Source organism: Orcinus orca, chromosome 3 (assembly GCF_937001465.1).
Source record: "Orcinus orca chromosome 3, mOrcOrc1.1, whole genome shotgun sequence".
Lineage (NCBI taxonomy): Eukaryota > Metazoa > Chordata > Mammalia > Artiodactyla > Delphinidae > Orcinus > Orcinus orca.
In genome coordinates this window covers 62492121-62510028 of record NC_064561.1, presented here as the reverse complement: position 1 = coordinate 62510028, position 17908 = coordinate 62492121, and the positions used below count along the sequence as shown (strand labels likewise).

The following is a 17908-nucleotide window of genomic DNA, read 5'->3' as shown; positions in this document are numbered from 1 at the left end:
AAAGATAAATAAATTTGACCTCATAAAAATATAAAATTTATATGTGATATGGTTTCATATATTAATTTTGTAGACTTGACTCTTGCTAAATGCATTTATTACTGTTTTGTAGATTCTCTGGGATTTTCTACATAAATAATCGTATCACCTGCAGATGGGAGCACATTTATTTCTTATTCTCTGATCTTTAATGCCACTTATTTTTCTCTTCTTATTGCTAGGACTATCATATCAGAGCAATGCTAAATAAAATAGGTGAACATCCCTGCCTTATTCGCCATGTAGAATGAGAAAATTCAATCTTTTTTTAAATTTTATTTTAATATAAATTTATTTATTTTTGGCTGTGTTGGGTCTTCGTTGCTGCACGTGAGCTTTCTCTAGTTGCGGTGAGCGGGGCTACTCTTCATTGTGGTGCACGTGATTCTCATTGCAGTGGCTTCTCTTGCTGCAGAGCATGGGCTCTAGGCTCGTGGGCTTCAGTAGTTGTGGTACACGGGCTCAGTAGTTGTGGCTCTCGAGCTCCAGAGCACAGGCTCAGTAGTTGCGGCACATGGGCTTAGTTGCTCCGTGGCATGTGGGATCTTCCCGGACCAGGGTTCAAACCCATGTCTCCTGCATATTGGCAGGCGGATTCTTAACCACTGCACCACCAGGGAATTCCGAAAATTCAGTCTTTTACATCAGATATAATACTAGCTATATGGTTTCTTTTTTAATTTGCTACTGTTTTTATCATAAATCTGCATCTTTCAAAATGAGTTTTTCTCCTTCATTCTTTTAATATGGTGAATTACACTGAGTTTTGAATGTTAAACTAGCTTTGCATTTCTGGAATAAACCTTGTCATGGTAGATTAATCTTTTTAGTATATTGTTGGATTTGATTTGCTAATGTTTGATTAAGTATGTTTGCATCTATACTCCTGTGGGATATGGATCTGTAAGTTTCTTTTGTAATGTTTTTGTTAGGTTTTGGTATTAGGCTTATGCTGGTTTCATAAAAATGAGTTGGGTGGTGATTGGTGATTTCCATTCCTCTGTTTACTGAAAGTTTATAAGATGACAGTACTTTTTCCTTAAGGTTTTATAGAATTAACAAGTAAACCATCTGGGATCAGAATTTTTTTGGAGGGGAAGGTTTTTGATAACAAATTAAACTTCTTTAATAGTTATAGGACTATTCAGTTATTTTTGTTGTTTCTTCTGTCAGCTTTGGTAAGTTTTTCAAGAAATTTGCTTATTTTATCTAGGTTGAATTTGTTCTAGTTATTCTCTTAATATCCTTTATTTTTTAAAATATTTTCTTTATTTTTTCTTTTGGCTGCATTGGGTCTTCCTTGTGGCACATGGGCTTCTCTCTAGTTGTGGCTAGCAGGTTTTCTCTCTGTAGTTGCACCATGCAGGCTCAGTTGCCCCACAGCATGTGGGATCTTAGTTCCCCGACCAGGGATCCATCTTGTGTCCCCTGCATTGGAAGGCAGATTCTTTACCACTGGACTATCAGGGAAGTCCCCTCTTAATATCCTTTAAATGTCTTTGTTCTTAATTATTCTCTTAATATCCTTTAATGTCTATGATCTGTGGTGATAACGCCTTTTTCTTTCCACATAGTGGTGATGTGTTCTTTTTTTTGGATCAGTCAAACCAGAGGTTTGCCAATTTTGTGGTCTTTCGTAAAGACCACCAGCTTTGGGGTGGTTGGGCCCCTCCCCCCTTTTCCCGCTCTTATTTCCTTTTTTGTAATTACTTTGGGTTTACTTTATGCTTTTTCTAGCTTCTTATGATGTCCTCTTAGGTCATTAGTATTAGTTCTTTTCTAATATAATCATTTAAAGCTTAACATAGTTTCCTTTTAAGCACTACTTTAGCACCAGTCCACAGATTTTGATATGTTGTATTTTCGTTACCATTCAGTTCTTACTATTATGAAATTTACTTTTTGATTTTGTCTTTGACTCATGTATTATTTAGAAGTCTGTCATTTCATTTCCTTAATTTGGGGTTTTTCTAGATATTTCACTGTTACTGATTTAATTGTGGTCAAAGAATGCATTTTCTTTGGTTTTGATACTTTAAAATTCACTGTCTTTTTTTTTTATTGTTCAGCAGATGGCCTTTAGTACTCTTAGTTTTAGGGTTTGGTTTGTCTGTCAGTTGTTGAGAGAGAGTTCTATTAATCTTTTACAATAGTGGGATTGCGTATTCCTCTCTAATTGGTCCGTTCTTCATCTATTTTTAAGCTCTGTAAATAGGCTTATATACATTTTACAGTTGTTATGTGTTCCTGATTGTCTTTTTTTTATCATTATGAAATGACCCTATTTATCTCATAATACCCTTTGTCTTCATCTGTTATTAAAATAGCCATGCCTGCCTTAATGTTGTGTGCATCTTTTTCCATCCATTTACTTTCACCCTTTCTATGATTTTATGTTTAAAGTTTGTCTCTTAAGACAGCTTATAGTAGTGTCTTGTGTTTTTATTCACTGTCAATTCTGATGCAATTCATGAAATAAATGAAAGAGAAATATGAAATCAGAAATAACAGAATATAATAACAGAAATTAAAGCCATATTAGAAATAGTAAAAAGGTGAACAGGCTCTGCTTGGTACATAGTCAAGAACAAGAAGAAACATTTGAGAAGGCTGAGAAAAATAAACAGAAAGAACAACCACATGAATGTAACTTTTGGTTGGATTTAGATCTATTATTTTTTCTGTCTTCTTTATTTTTGTTCCTCTGTTCCCCCTTTACTACTTGCATTTGAATTATTTGAACATTTTCCAACATTCCATTTAATAATTTATCTGTTGGCTTTCTGGTGATATCTCTTTGCATTAACTTGTTGTTCTAGGGATTACAGTATACATACCTAACCATTGTAGCCTACTTAGAGTTATTATTGTACCACTTCACATAAAATATGGAAACCTTGCTACCATATAGGTTTGTTTTGAGTAATTTTTCATACATATTTTGAAGAACTTAAGAGGAAAAAATATCTTTGATATTTACCATTTCTGTTGTTTTCCCTTCATTACTAAAGATCCAGGGGTGGTTTTTTTTTTTTTTTTGAAGAATCATTTCCTTTCAGAAAAACTTTCTTATAGGGCAATTCTGATGGAGATGAAATCTCTTAGTTTCCCTTCATTGGGGAATGTCTTCTTTTCCCTTGTTCCTGAAGGATATTTTTGCTGTATATGGAGTTCTAGGTTTGCATTTCCTTTTTCCAGGGCTTTAAGGATGTTGTTTTACAGTATTTTTGCCTCTGATTTCTGGTAATTAATTCACGATCATTGGACTTGTTTCCCTGTTTGTTTTGTGCCATATTTTTCTTAGCTGCTATCAAGGATTTTTCTATTTGATTTTCACCTGTTTGATTATGTGTGTCTAAAAATGATTTTCTGGAAGTTTATCCTGTTTGAGGTTCACTGAGCTTCCTTAGTATTTATGTCTTTTACCAAATTTGGAGATTTTTGGGAGCCATTTTGTCTTCAAATTTTTTCTGCCCCAATAGTCTCTTCTTCTGGGATCCCAAAGACGTGTCTGTTAGGCATTTTGATATAGTCCCATAGGTTTCTGAGACACTCCTCATTCTTTTTTTTCACAGTTTCTCTGCTGAGAACTTCTGTCTTCATTCATTTCAAGTTTTTGCTTATCTTTGTTTTTGTTTTTCTAACTGCTGCTGTAAAGTCTTTGATTATTTCAACAATAGAAGCTTTGTTTGATAATTTCAACATCTAGGTCACCTTGATGGCAGCTGTGGATTAACTTTTGATTATCTGGTCATAAAGACCTGGTTTCTCTTAGAGTTTTAGCTGCCTGTGCTACTATCACTGTGCAACTAGGGGCCACCTCAGGGCAGAGGTTTGAGAGAGGAGGGGAAATTTATACCCTTGCTTCTCTAAATTTTGACTCCATGTGTCTGTTTATTTTTTTAAAAAAACCTTACAGAGTTCTCATGTACTTGTCTTTTCTATGTTGTTGCTGAGTTTCTAGTTGTAATTAATAGGAACAGTGGGCTGTAGTGGGCTACAGTGCCATACACGATAGGGACTTCTCTTTATTTTTTAATATTTGATATAGTCAGATATTAAAGCCTTCATAAATGATTGCATTTGAGTTTGTAATCTGGTTTGGTAAGAAACATTAAGAAGTATTATGTAATACGTAGGGTGCCATGGTCTGTTCTTCAGCTTCAGAACTGCTTAATAGCATTATTTTTCGCTAGTAAATTCATCTTTTGTGATAGGTTAAAATTGAGTGTGCCAGACTTAAGTTCCTGAGCACTCTAAATTCTGATCACAAATTGCTTTGCTTTTCCTGGTTTTCTCCATAAGTATGTTGAGCTGCTATTTTACCCATAGCCAGTCAGCTCTGTTCTGTTCTAAAAATCATATTTTGCTCTCTATAAGTAACTAATAATATGAGTGTGTCCTTCCCCACCACCACCTCCCCTTTTGGTTGGATGGTAGTAAAAGACCTAACTATAAAATAATGTTCCATAACATAAGAAAATAATGTTTGAATCAATTCATAGGTGTGTTGTTTGGACTGGTGATGAGAGGGTCTTCTTTTATAATCCTACCACTCGTCTTTCTATGTGGGACCGACCTGATGATCTGATTGGAAGGGCGGATGTTGACAAAATTATTCAGGAGCCCCCTCATAAAAAAGGAATGGAAGAAGTGAAGAAACTAAGTAAGTTTTAAATTAGGAGTTACCCTCTAATTTTAATATTCTTTTAATATTTTTATGGAAAATGTGAGGCAACTTAGAAATCCTCTCTGTTTTCAAGGAATATAAGAAAAGGAATATTTGAGAAATGGAAAATAGACTGCTCTTCTAGGTTGAGTTCAATAATTTAAAAAATAGAGAATTTGGGTAAAATTATGTTTTGTAAAATATTATATATATTTTTTTAACTTCTTGTCCTTTTCAGGGTTGTCAGTCCAAGATATGTAGGTACTGCTCATGCTTGCTCCATGCTTATTAAAATGCTCCTCAGTGAGCCTTTTAGCACCTTTTGTGATTAGTAATATATATTTTGAAATAATCAAACTGTACAGAGTATTTTTAAAATAAAGTTTACTAAAGTTTTGTAAAATAAAAATGCAAAGGTCTTTTAAACTTGATGAAATATAGGGAAGGTAAGCCTTATTCCTGAGACTAGGGAGACTCCTGCACCTTATTAAGAGATAATCTTTTAATCTACTTTATGTTCAGATAGCATTTCAGTATATATGATATATAATAAATAGAAATATTTGTACATATTTTTATTGCATGTGTTTTATTGGTAATTTGCCATTGTATTGATATGGTTGTGTTTTTAAAGAACCCCCTTGTGTAGTATAGAAGCATGATAAATGAATCATTTAATAATTCAATTGAAACAAATCCTGGTATGTCATTTAATAATAATTGAGAAATCTTCGTAGATTATGTATACGTGGTACTAACATTTTCTGCTTACTAGTGATTTCCAAATTAGTGAAACTTCATCTACCCGGTGCAGAAGATACAAGGATTTGATTCATTTATTTGATAAATACATGTGTTAATAAAGATTTCAAAATGAATCAAAGATTTAATGTAAAGGGAAGATGAATAGAGGAGGTTTAGAATTATCATGCTTTGTTTAATGTTTTATAAAGAAGTGTTATGAGATAGATATATAAACAGTAATTTTTTAAAAGAAAAGATTGTGTACCATGTGCATATACTATTCATAATATTTGAAATGTTTTTTTTTGCCAGGGCACCCAACCCCGACAATGCTGTCCATCCAAAAGTGGCAGTTCTCTATGAGCGCAAGTGAGTGAACTATAAGTTGCAGCTTTAAAAAAATGCTGCTAACACCAGTGTTCCAGTAGTGGTTAGTGGAAGGATTCATACCTAAATATTTAAATTTTTGCTTACTGATTTTATTTTATTTTATTTTTTCCGGCACGTGGGCCTCTCACTGCTGTGGCCTCTCCCGTTGCGGAGCACAGGCTCCGGACACGCAGACTCAGTGGCCATGGCTCACGGGCCCAGCCGCTCCCTGGCATATGGGATCCTCCCGGACCAGGGCATGAACCCGTATCCCCTGCATCGGCAGGTGGACTCTCAACCACTGCGCCACCAGGGAAGCCCCTGCTTGCTTATTTTTATTCTGATAGTTTAATTAAATTTTCTTATAGTTAAAGAAGAACAAGAATTAATGGAAGAAATGAATGAAGATGAACCTGTTAAAGCCAAAAAACGGAAGTAAGTAATACTTACTGTTTATGTAATTTAGGTAGATTTTTACCTTTTAAAAGCTGTGATTAGGTGCAGTCAGTTCATGATTGGGACAGGTAATGTGTGTGTTAGGAGACAGAAGTCATGATTGCTCTCTTTAGGCCTGTTATTAAAAAGCTTTGCTTCAGGATGTAGAAATGGTGTCCCTTCTGTTGCTAGATGTGCAAAAGATTTGGTTATTTAAATATGTATTATGAAGTCAAATGACATTTTAGGAGTTAGTTGATAAATTATTTTCAGACATTCATTATGCCTGAATTTTATAAAAATGTTACCTCCTTAATGTAGACCCCAACAGATACCATTCCAAAAATCTGATAAATGTAGACCCAGATTTCTCTCTCTTTTTATATACTGGTCACTTCACTAGTCCTTGTGTCCGTGGTCATTACTTGGAGGGAACCCATAAGCTTATTAGAAAGTGCTCTGAGAGAAAGAGAGTGGTATAAGTGGAAGTATTAGCTTGACCAGTGCTTGGTAAAATGAATGTTACTAACTATGGGGGGTGAAAGGGTGGGGTAGAAGGTGTTTGTGTATGGGCCGGGGAGGCATGGGACCATTATTTAGCAGCAAAAAGGAAAGTTTGAAGACGTTACTATGGACTGGTTTATCATAGTCCTTATCTGAAAAGGACAGATTGAATGCAGCCAAATTACGGCAAAGAAATCAGTAAGACAACCCCTGTCAAGGGTGGTTCTTTTTTAAAAAATTTTCTTTATTGGCAACAATGTTAGAGAAAGTAAGATATTAAAGAGTCACTCATAATTGACCACAGTAACAACAGCTGTTTGAATTTTTACAGTTGACTTTTTTAGTTCTTGACCAAATGTATAAGTATTTTTATTGGTTGTAATCAACTGAATTTGTGTTCTTTTTTTAAAAAATGTAGACTAAGATGTTTGTTTTCTTAATTATTATAAATGACTGTATTCATTCTGTTTATGTACCATAATTTTGGATGTTCCTACAATGTTAAACTTTTAGGTTGTTTTTAATTGTTTGTTCTTATAGACAACTCTGTAAGGTTTTTAACTGCTTTTATCAGGAGAATGTCAAAGAAGTCCTTTATGTGGATTGCCCGAGCTTCTCTATTTAGGTACAAAGCTAAAAGCCTATTTTTCCTGGCTTAGTTTTTCTTTATTTCTTTTATTGAGATAGATAGTGATAGTTTGTATTGTGACATTTTCATTTAGTATAATTCTATAAAGGTTATTTGTTTTCATTAGTTGTATTTCTTGGATGTCTTTTAACTCTTTATTTAAATAGTTAAGTGAATTATTATAAGAGGGTATATTGTTTGGCAAATTGCTTTTACCTGTTTGTTTTGTGCATATCTTAGGTCACAGACTATCTCGCTAAGTTCCTGCAGGTCACGGACTATATCTTCTATTTTTGATTCATTCCCTAAATTGCCAGTTACCTCTCACTATATTTGTGGGCTGGCCTTATTAGTTCCATTCATCTCCTGGGCTACCTTCATTTTCCTATATAGCATGCTTTTGAATTTCCTGATGTTCTGTTTTCCTAATTCTCTTAAGTTTATGCAGGAAATATGAACCAATTTTATTTTTATACTTAGCAGATCGAATTTAAGAAGGAAGATCTGCTTAAACACACCTGAATGTTACTGAATTACTTTTTTTGATTATTCACATGAATGGTCCTTCTTCATAGGGCAGAGGTTTGAGAGTTGACTCAATTTCATGTTTACAATCTCACTTGAGTACCGTACAGCAGCAGGGTTGCCCTTAGCCCTGAGGTGCATTTTTGGAGAAACAAGAAGTAGTTTAGTCATTGATGAACAGTTCTAATTCCACCTAACTACTCCGGGGCCTATGTTGCTCTCTGGGACCTGTCCTTCAACTTAAATCTCAACTTATCACCCAGAAAGTGAGTAAAAAAAATGTCAGGTAGGTAAGGTATATATCTCACATATCCACTTGGCCAGGTTTGCAGATATTTTATTTTCAAAATAAATATTTGAGATTACTAAGACTTATACCAATTTTTATTAGATTAAAAATTGTATGCATTTATAATGTAAAACATTTTGGAAAATATTGTTTTTCCTATATCATTTCAAGAACTAAAAACTATATTCTGTGCTGTTTGATTCTAACACATAGAGTTTTAATGCAATATTAGATAAGTTTTTTGTTTTTGTTTTTAAGTAAGGTAGTTCATTTTGTGTATCAGCTAGTGTCAGGGAGAGACAGCACATTAAAGGTATTTTTCATTCCTAACAATGCAGCCACTGTAACATCATTAGAAGCTCATTGTAACTTTATTATTATTATTTTAGTGAAAGTTGCTTATCCCTTAGAGTTTATTTGAAACCCTCAATATAATTCTTTTTTGCCAAAAATATGCTGCTCAGTAGTGAGTCTTGGATATTCCAGTGATTTTAAGATTTTAATAAGATTCCTTATTAATATTTTGTCAGTTGATGCCTATATTTTCTTTTTTATAGGAGAGACGATAATAAAGACATTGATTCAGAGAAAGAAGCTGCCATGGAAGCTGAAATTAAAGCTGCCCGAGAAAGGGCCATTGTCCCTCTGGAGGCCCGAATGAAGCAGTTCAAGGACATGCTGCTAGAGAGAGGGGTCAGAAAACAATCTTTGGGGGAGATATTTCTGTTTTGTATAAGTAATATAAATATGTCTTGCTAAAAGGTCAAATCTAAGGTTAGTGCTCATGTTGTGGGGGGCGGATAAGGGAAGCCTGTCAAATCACTGTACTCTTTCAAACAGCCTTTTTCCTGGCTAATGATATCATGTTTAACTAGATGCCATTTTATTGTCCTTTTAAGTACAAATAACATTTAACATTTATTGGGTCATTAAATTTTGGTGAGTAATATAAGACGAATATTAACATTACAGAATGGCGGACTACACGGAATAGGTAAGGTGTATGTGATTCTTTTAATATCTACCGAATGGCTTTTGGTTAAAGGAGAACTGGTACTTTATGATATTACTGTTAATGAAGCTTAATTGAGAAGGGATTTCAACCTTTTGATTATATTCACAGATTCATTTGAGTAAGTAAAATTGTTCAACTTTAAATCCCAACATTGTTCACAAGGTTGGAGCAAGCTTGGGAAATCAAAATGCAAATCTTCAAGGCTTTTTCTGATGTACTGATTTTTAAAATGTCACACAGTAGTGGTTATTTTAATGAGTAATTAAGTGTGTGTTATTTCTATATAATATAGAAATGTTCAGAGCCAATTAGTGTGGAAGTGTGCTATTGCTAGCCTCCCACTGCTTGTCATTTATTAGTGATGGAAACGGCAGTATGGCTTTTATTATGTGTCCTTTTTAAGCAGATGTCCTGTAGATTTCAAGCAAAATTATATGACCTTTCTGTTTTTAGAGCCAACTTAATTATGAGGCAATACATTTTTTTATTTTAAAGGTGTCTGCTTTTTCAACATGGGAGAAGGAGTTACACAAGATAGTTTTTGATCCTCGGTACTTATTGCTTAATCCAAAAGAGAGAAAACAGGTAAAAGGAAAATAACAGTATTTAAGTAATGTATATCCCTTGCCAGCACAATTTTTTAAATTAATTAATTAATATAAATTTATTTATTTATTTATGGCTGTTTTGGGTCTTTGTTGCGGTGCACCGGCTTCTCATTGTGGTGGCTTCTCTTGTTGTGGAGCACGGGCTCTAGGCACGCAGGCTTCACTAGTTGTGGCACGCAGGCTCAGTAGTTGTGGCACGTGGGCTCTAGAGCACAGGCTCAGTAGTTGTGGCGCATGGGCCTCGGTGCTCCATGGCATGTGGGATCTTCCCGGACCAGGGCTCAAACCCATGTCCCCTGCATTGGCAGGCGGATTCTTAACCACTGCGCCACCAGGGAAGTCCCCAGTATATTTTTTAAATTGTAAGGAATAAAGTACGATCCTTTATTTTTCTAACATAGTACTTTAAGAACAGTTTCATACCTTAGAACATAGTGATCCTTTGTGTGGACATTTCTGCCTCAGAAATACTTGGATTCTTTTGCCATTGTGGACATGGCTTTGCCTCATGCACATTTTGTCCTTATGCTTCATACATACTGATGTTATACCAAGGTTTCAGGGTCATTTCACATGCATTTATTAACTTAGTTTTTACTGGTCAAATGATGCAAATTTAATGTAGAAAAATAGCAAAATACAGATGAGTAAAAAGGAATAAAACCTACCTCCAATCATTTCCAGCTGATAGGCCCATTGTTGAACACTTGAGCCTTCCCAACTGTTATGTGCTAATATACATATACATATATATGTGTCTGTATTGTAGATAGACAAGACTCAGCGTGTTTTTATCTCACACATGCTACCCACACAAATTCCACATCTATTAAGTGGCAACTGTTAAAATGTCTTTTCATCGTAAACTTAGAGTAATAATGGACGCTTCAAGGTCTCTACTGAACTAATAAGAATTATAAGAACTAGAGTTAACTTGTTACTGAGCTGCCATTTATTTCCACGATGATTCAGTGACACATACCATCTCATAGTGATTGCTGCTTCCTCTAAAGTGTTGCACACTTCCAACTTATATAATTCCTGAATTACCTGGACCACCCTGACAGTCATTTCTGTAAAATGGTGAGTATGTCAAACCACTTGCTATAGTGCTGTTGAGCTACACAATTTCATTTGGTAGAAGTAGTGTCCATCTTCCATATTTATAGTTTAATGGTTGTAATAATTCTCTGCACAGTTTGTACCATTATGCATGTAGGTCTAATCATAGACATTTTATGAAGAGATGAAATTTACAGTGTACCAAACATGTATTTTAGACTCATAATAGGAAGACATGACTTTCCATATGTACTTGCATCTGTGTTTCATGCACTGTAGTCTTTTTTATTTTAAACTATTTGTGATGGTCTCATTTTCACCTCAGTTGATGGCCCTATCAAAACCTATAAATTAGCTTGATTCTTTACTTTTCCCCACTGTGCATTTCAAGTCTTATCAGCAAAATCTACCTCCAAAACCTTTTCTAAATTATTTACCATTTATTTACCTCTTATTTACCATTTCCCTTGCTATACCCTAATTCAAGGTACCATGGTCATCTGTGTGGCCCCTAATTGATCTCCTTGCCTCCTTCCATTCTTGCTCTCCTCTGTAGTCAAGTTCTTTTTCCACACAGCAGCCAGACTAATTTTAAAGTTTGACAAATTAAGGCACTGTTCCCTTGCTTAAAAAATGTGCATTGCATACTATTTCATTTAGGATAAAATTGAAACTCTTTTTCATGACCTATAAGATTCTACATACACTCATGTCTGCATACTTCTCAAGCCTCTTTTTTTATGTTCATTTATTCTAGCCACGCTGGCCTTGATATGCCTTGGCCAATACAGGCATATTCTGGTACTTATTAGTCCCTTTTCCTGGAATGTTCTTCCCCTAGGTGCTTGCATAGCTGACTAAATCATTACATTCAGATACTTGACCAGGTGCCTTCTGATTAACCTGTCTCTTTGCCTTCTTTACTTTCTTTGTAGCACTCAGAATTCTATCTAAAATTATCTTAACCATCTGTCTTTTCCTACCACAGAGGGCAGGAACTTTGTTTTGTTGATTGCTCTGTATGTGGTGCCTGGAACAGTGCTTTAACCTGAATATCCCTGAAGACAACTTTAAAACTTTTATGACTTTTACTCTTCATGGCACTGAGTGTTGCAGTTTCTGAGTTAAATTACAAGTGCATATTGAGAACTAAAATTCTTTTTTAATTTTGAAGGCATTTTATAAGCTGGTGGTATTATTAACTCCTTAATAGAGTTACAGTTAAAAAGAGAAAAAGTATCAAGCATTATTCTGTTTTAAATAAAAACTCAAAGGTTCTCATACTTTTTGAGTAGAAATCTTTTTTTAAAACTGGAGTGTAAGGAATGAGGGAACGTAAAGCCGATTGTATTGGGAGGCATGGCACAAATAATTAGGAGAAACTTGGAAGCATACCAGAATTTCTAATTTTCTATGAGATGTTCATCTCAGAGAGTGAATCCTAACCTTGGTGTGGGATATCCTAGAGGAGAGGATATGAAGTTTTTTCCAGCTTCTGAAAGGAAACTTAATATAAATTCACTTGGCTTTTATTTATAATTTAGTACTTTTACAAGTAAGAACTATATACTGAGATAGGAGAGGGGTTGGAAACAACACTCTTCCCCACTTCTGTTAGCCTGCAGATACTTTCATGAGCTACTACAGTGCTATATTTAGAAGGTTTTGAAAATGACCTACATGCCTAGCAGGGGACTGCTGAGATAATTGTATACATTTCTATATAGCTTTTAAAGATTTGTGGATATATATGAACTTACCTGGAAAGAGGTCTGAAGTGTTTATTTATTTATTTGTTTGTTTGGTTGCACTGGGTCTTTGTTGTGGCAGGGAGGCTCCTTAGTTGTGGCATGCGTGTGGGATCTAGTTCCCTGATCAGGGATCGAACCCAAGGTCTTAAGTATTAAAAAAAAAAAAACTTCTTCTGTTTTACCTTTTTCCAAGACGTGCATGCACATTTTTAAGGAGCCACAGAGTTCTTTAAGATATGTTTGGAAAAATATTAGAGTGTTTTATCTTCCAGAAGACATTTCTTTCAGAGCCTTCTGACTTTCTTCAGTCTGGACTGGTTGCCCTCAACACCTGATGTACAGCTGTCATTTTTGAGGATGACAGCTCTTGATCATCATCCTGGGGATTTCCTTCATCTCTCTTTTTTTGTGGAGGGGGAAGTTTACCTGTCTCCTGCATTGTATGTCGTTTCTTTCTTGGTTTACTCTCTTTTAATGCATTCTCTGTAGTAGCTTCCTGAGAGAATGTGCATGGGCAATAAATTTTTGAGGCCTTATATATTTGAAAACACTTTTATTGTACCCTTATTTGGAATTGTTTGGCTTGCTAAGGAATTTGAAGTTGGAAATCTTGTTCCTTCAGGATTTTGAAGGCATTGCTCTGCATATAGTTTTCACTGTTATTTTTGGAACTTCTGTTTATTACTTGTTCCCTTGTATGTGGACCTTCTTATTTTTTCTGTAACATGTAGGATCTTCTCTTAGCCTTCAGTGTTCTGAAATTTCATGGTGATTGTGTATGGCTGGTGGAAGGGCCCTTTGTGCTAGGCACTTGGTGGCCCTTCCAATGTAGAAACTTTTATCTTTCAGTTCTTAGATTTTCTTGCATTGCTTTTTTGATTTCCTTCCAGCTGCTTTATTTTTCCATTCTGGGCCAGAGCATTTGTGCTCTGGGCTGGTCCTCAGAGTTTCGTATCTTTTCTCTCTTGTTTTCTATCTCTGTCTTTTTAAAAAACTTTCTGGATGATTTTCTCAACTTTATTGTCTAGTAACCCTTCAGTTAGATTTTTTATTTTCTTTGTCATGCTTTAGGAGTTCTTTTTTTGTTGAGTTTTCTTGTTTCATGGTTGCAATGTCTTAATTTTATGATATAGTTTAGGATTTTTTTCTTATTTTTCATTTTCCTGTATAGTCTCTCTTTCCCCTAAGTTTTCTGTGTCTTGGTCTCTTTTTTTCATGTTGGAGAGTATCCTTAGATGTTTTTGTGGACCCTAACTGCTGATGATTAAGAACAAGGCACTAAGGTGCTATTTGGGCACTCTTAGCATCTGGGTGGGCTCTCATGATTGTTGGCTTTACTGTAGAACAGTGATTCTCAACCAGGGCATTTTTGCCCTAGGGGACATTTTTGTTTGTCACAACTGAGGGAGTGCTGCTGGCATCTTTTGGCCAGCGATGCTGCTGAACATGATCTGGTCCAAAATGTCAAAAGTGCTGAGGTTGAAACCCCCCCCCCCGCCACCCCACTGTAAGGTGATTTAGGCTAGTTTGTTGCGATCCTGCAGAGCAAGTAATTTTTAGGCTGGTTAGATCCTGGATAAGGACTTTTAGTCTCCTTGCTCTTGCTGCATTGGTTCTGAAAGAACTGTGTCTTGATATGTGGTAAGTAACTGCTTAATTCCCTGTTTTCTCAATCTGGTACGCCTCATTCTTAATTTATGTTCCCCCAGACCAGAGAGAGTGTTTTGCCTTTTAGAGCAAGGGTCAGCAAATTTTTAACATAAAGGGTTAGATAATAAATATTTTAGGTTTTGTGGGCCACGTGGTCTCCGTCATGATTGTGTAACTCTACTGTTGTAGTGTGAGAAGACCCACAGATTTACGTAAAGGAATGAGCATGACTGTGTTCAAATAAAGCTCTATGGACACTGAAATTTAAATTTCATTTAATTTTCGTGTATCATGAAGTTTTCTCTTACTTTCCCCAACCATATAAAAATATCAAAACTATTCTTGTGCTGTAAAGAAAGAGGCAACAGGCCAGATTTGGCTAGCAGATTGCGATTTGGTAACCCTTACTCTAGAGAATAACCCCTTGCCTTACTGAGTTTCAGGAGTGGCAGTGCCCCAGATACATAAAGTTGGCAACGAGGATCTAGTGGTTAAACTGCTTCTTAAAAAGCTTTATTGTAGCATTACCCTATCCTCACTTCATGGGTATCTGGTGCTATCAATTCTGGAGCTGTTTGAGGATTCTCTAATTTACAAAATTGGTTACTTTGTTTTCTTGACTGCTGGTTTAGGGCCAGCTTTCTTGTGTCTGCCAAATCCTTTATCACCTCTCCATGTGCTTTTCAGCTTCCAGAGTTGCTGTTTCTTTTTTCCACATTTCTCTGTTCTTACTGGTTTGTGACTTCAAAAGTTCATCATCTTGACTATACATTATTAAGTGGGAAAAAATATATAGAATATGTGTAAAGCAAGATTACATTCTGGGTGAAAATAATTATGTCTTAAAGAGAAGCGGGGGCTTCCCTGGTGGCGCAGTGGTTGGGAATCTGCCTGCTGATGCAGGGGGGCGCGGGTTCGTGCCCCGGTCCGGGAGGATCCCACATGCTGCGGAGTGGCTGGGCCTGTGGCCCGTGTGGCCACTGAGCCTGCGTGTCCGGAGCCTGTGCTCTGCAGCGGGAGGGGCCACAGGGGTGAGAGGCCCGCATACCGCAAAAAAAAAAAAGAGAGAGAAGCAAAGATTCTACACTTTGGTATTTAGATTACCTATATGAAAGACTAACTTGTCAAATTGGTTTATTTTTGTAATAGGTATTTGATCAGTATGTAAAGACCAGGGCAGAGGAAGAACGCAGGGAAAAGAAAAACAAAATAATGCAAGCCAAGGAAGATTTCAAAAAAATGATGGAAGAAGCAAAATTTAATCCAAGGTATATGGTTTATTACTATCAAATATCGAAGTATGTATATATTTTCTCCTAGATCAGTTGAATATATATATGTGTGTGTACACACATGCACACACACACACATCTTTTGGACTTCTTTTGGACTTCTGGACATGAAGAACTTCTTGTTTCATTATTGGTTTCTGCCTTTCTAAGAATCTTGGTTCTTTGGAGGGAATCCCTGGTGCTCTGTGAGGCATTGGTTTTCAAGAAAGGGTACCTTTGTTTTAAAAGCTTCCCTCTGAGAATAAGTTTCCTTCTCTGGAAACTGGTAAATGATTAAAAATCTGTCCCTGTCTTCTTTAAGTTTTATACATAATGAATTGCGGAGTGGGAACATTTTGATTGAAGTGGTGAAGGACCTTTCATTTCAAAAATTTCGAAGTGTCTAGATTATTGTCTTGTCTGACATTTTCATTTAATTGTTAATATATATTGAATATATGTAAAGGGCTAAAGAAAAGGAGACATTTTAAACTTACGTGCTTAGCATTATAATAATAATGGCATCAGTTATTGGATATTTTAGATAGATGTATGAACTTACACATATATGCAGTTAAAGTACATGCATATGTGTATGTATATTATCTCATTCAGTCTTCAAAACAACCAGTGTGATTTAGGTGCTCATATCCTACCTATTTTACAGATAAGGAAAGTAAGATATATGCAAATTAGGTAACTTCCCTGAGTGAATGGGATTTCAGCTGGGTTCCAGTATTACACAGAATAGTCAAGACAGGGAGAATCACTTTCTTGTAGAGATATTAAGTTGCTTTGAGTATACAAGAACATGGAGAATCTCTAAAACTATCGGGTAGAATCATGGAGTCTCTGGGTTAAATGGCACTTTTTATAAAAGTTTATCTTGTTTAAACAGTTACTTTTGTCAGTGGAGACAGGGAAGAGTATTGTTGTTTGGAAAAGTGTATTTGGTACACTTTTTCAGAAGTGTATATTTGAAAAATGATGGGACACTTAATGGTGTTATTAATACAGATTTCATAAAAGCAAGCTGAGTATTTGTGACCATAAAGAATGTAATATTCTTCAGAAGTTAACAGAGTTTCAGACTTTCCAGGGGGTCTTGGGCTTTTTCTTAATCAAAAGGGTAAGTTCATGGGTCAATGCAATTGCAACTGGGTTATAAAAGACGTTTTGGAAGGCAGTTGAGGAAATTGGAACATGAATTGGTATTATATAATATTAGAGATTAGTAATTTTCTTGGATATTGTGGTTATGGAAGAAAAAGTATTTAGCCTCAGGAGATGTATGCTGAAATGTTTATAGATGGAGTCTCATGATGTCTACAGGTTATTTTCAAATGATTCAGCAAAATATATCTATAAAAACCCTTTATGGGTCTGGGAATAATTGAGACTCCAGTGAGATTTCTCTTTTGTGGATTTGACAAATTAAGTCTTGCTGTATCACAGTACCCTACTGATATTCTTATGGGGCAGATAGAATTGTTGAAGTGATCTTTACTATGCAGGTTATTTCAGAAAGTAAAACCATCAGGCACATAACTGGAAGTCTTAGCACTTGGGGCATTGTGCTGTATTGCTAAGTTGATGCATTTTAATACTAGCATAGAGATTAGGACCAATTTTAGTAAGTAGTAGAAAACAAAGAGGAAAAACTTAAAGTTGAGAAAATACCGTCCATAGAGCTACTTTGAATTGGGAAAAGACCACTAACTGTTCTTCAGTACAGTTCATAGATATAAAGCACTGGAGTTTATTCCAAGGGAAGGAATGGCTGGGGAGAATTACCTAACTTTAGTGCCTGTTTCTTCTATGTCTTTTTTCTTTTCTAATGGAAATTTCAGGTATACCTCCTATGGTCAACTGCGAGTCACTATACTCTTTCCCATCCCCTACCACCAACCAACTATCCACCTCACTTTTTTCCTGCAAAAGATTCTCTACCTTGTCTGTTATAAAATAGCATTTTTGGAATTAAAAGATGAGTCATATGAAAACATCTGTATGGGAATCTAATGCTAAAACTTCATTTTAGTCTCTTCTGGTAAAAAAAATAGATATATTTTACATATTTTTTAACCTATTCTAAATAATATAAGTATGTATAAAATAATTGAATTCTCACTTTTATACATTGATTTTACATTTTAAAAAGTTTATTTAATCATAGTAATAATTGCTTTTTTTGTCTTAAAATTATAAAGCAAGGTATACTTAATTTATCATGAAAAGAAAATAGATTTAATGGACTACATATTATCCCTTTTCTGGGGTATGCATTTTTATTTTACCATATAATTTTATTATGGTTACATATCCATTGTATGTATATGTGTGGTTACA

At 35.3% G+C, this 17908-nt stretch overlaps 1 protein-coding gene across 13 annotated transcripts in view; it reads left to right on the top strand.

Annotated features, from left to right (window-relative positions):
- Positions 1–17908, top strand: part of TCERG1 (transcription elongation regulator 1) — a 59842-nt gene that overhangs the window by 28223 nt on the left and 13711 nt on the right. For 7 of the 13 annotated variants that reach the window (XR_004477200.2, XM_033406853.2, XM_033406852.2 and 4 more), the window contains 7 exons: positions 4545–4705; positions 5765–5821; positions 6190–6256; positions 7335–7385; positions 8760–8895; positions 9713–9802; positions 15438–15556. Coding sequence is in view for 12 of the 13 variants with exons in the window: in XM_033406853.2 (XP_033262744.1) it covers positions 4545–4705; positions 5765–5821; positions 6190–6256; positions 7335–7385; positions 8760–8895; positions 9713–9802; positions 15438–15556 (681 nt within the window). In the remaining variant the exon portion in view is untranslated. The remainder of the gene's footprint in view (positions 1–4544; positions 4706–5764; positions 5822–6189; positions 6257–7334; positions 7386–8759; positions 8896–9712; positions 9803–15437; positions 15557–17908) is intronic. The other 6 variants (XM_049708039.1, XM_004280398.3, XM_004280397.4 and 3 more) reach the window with 1 other exon arrangement.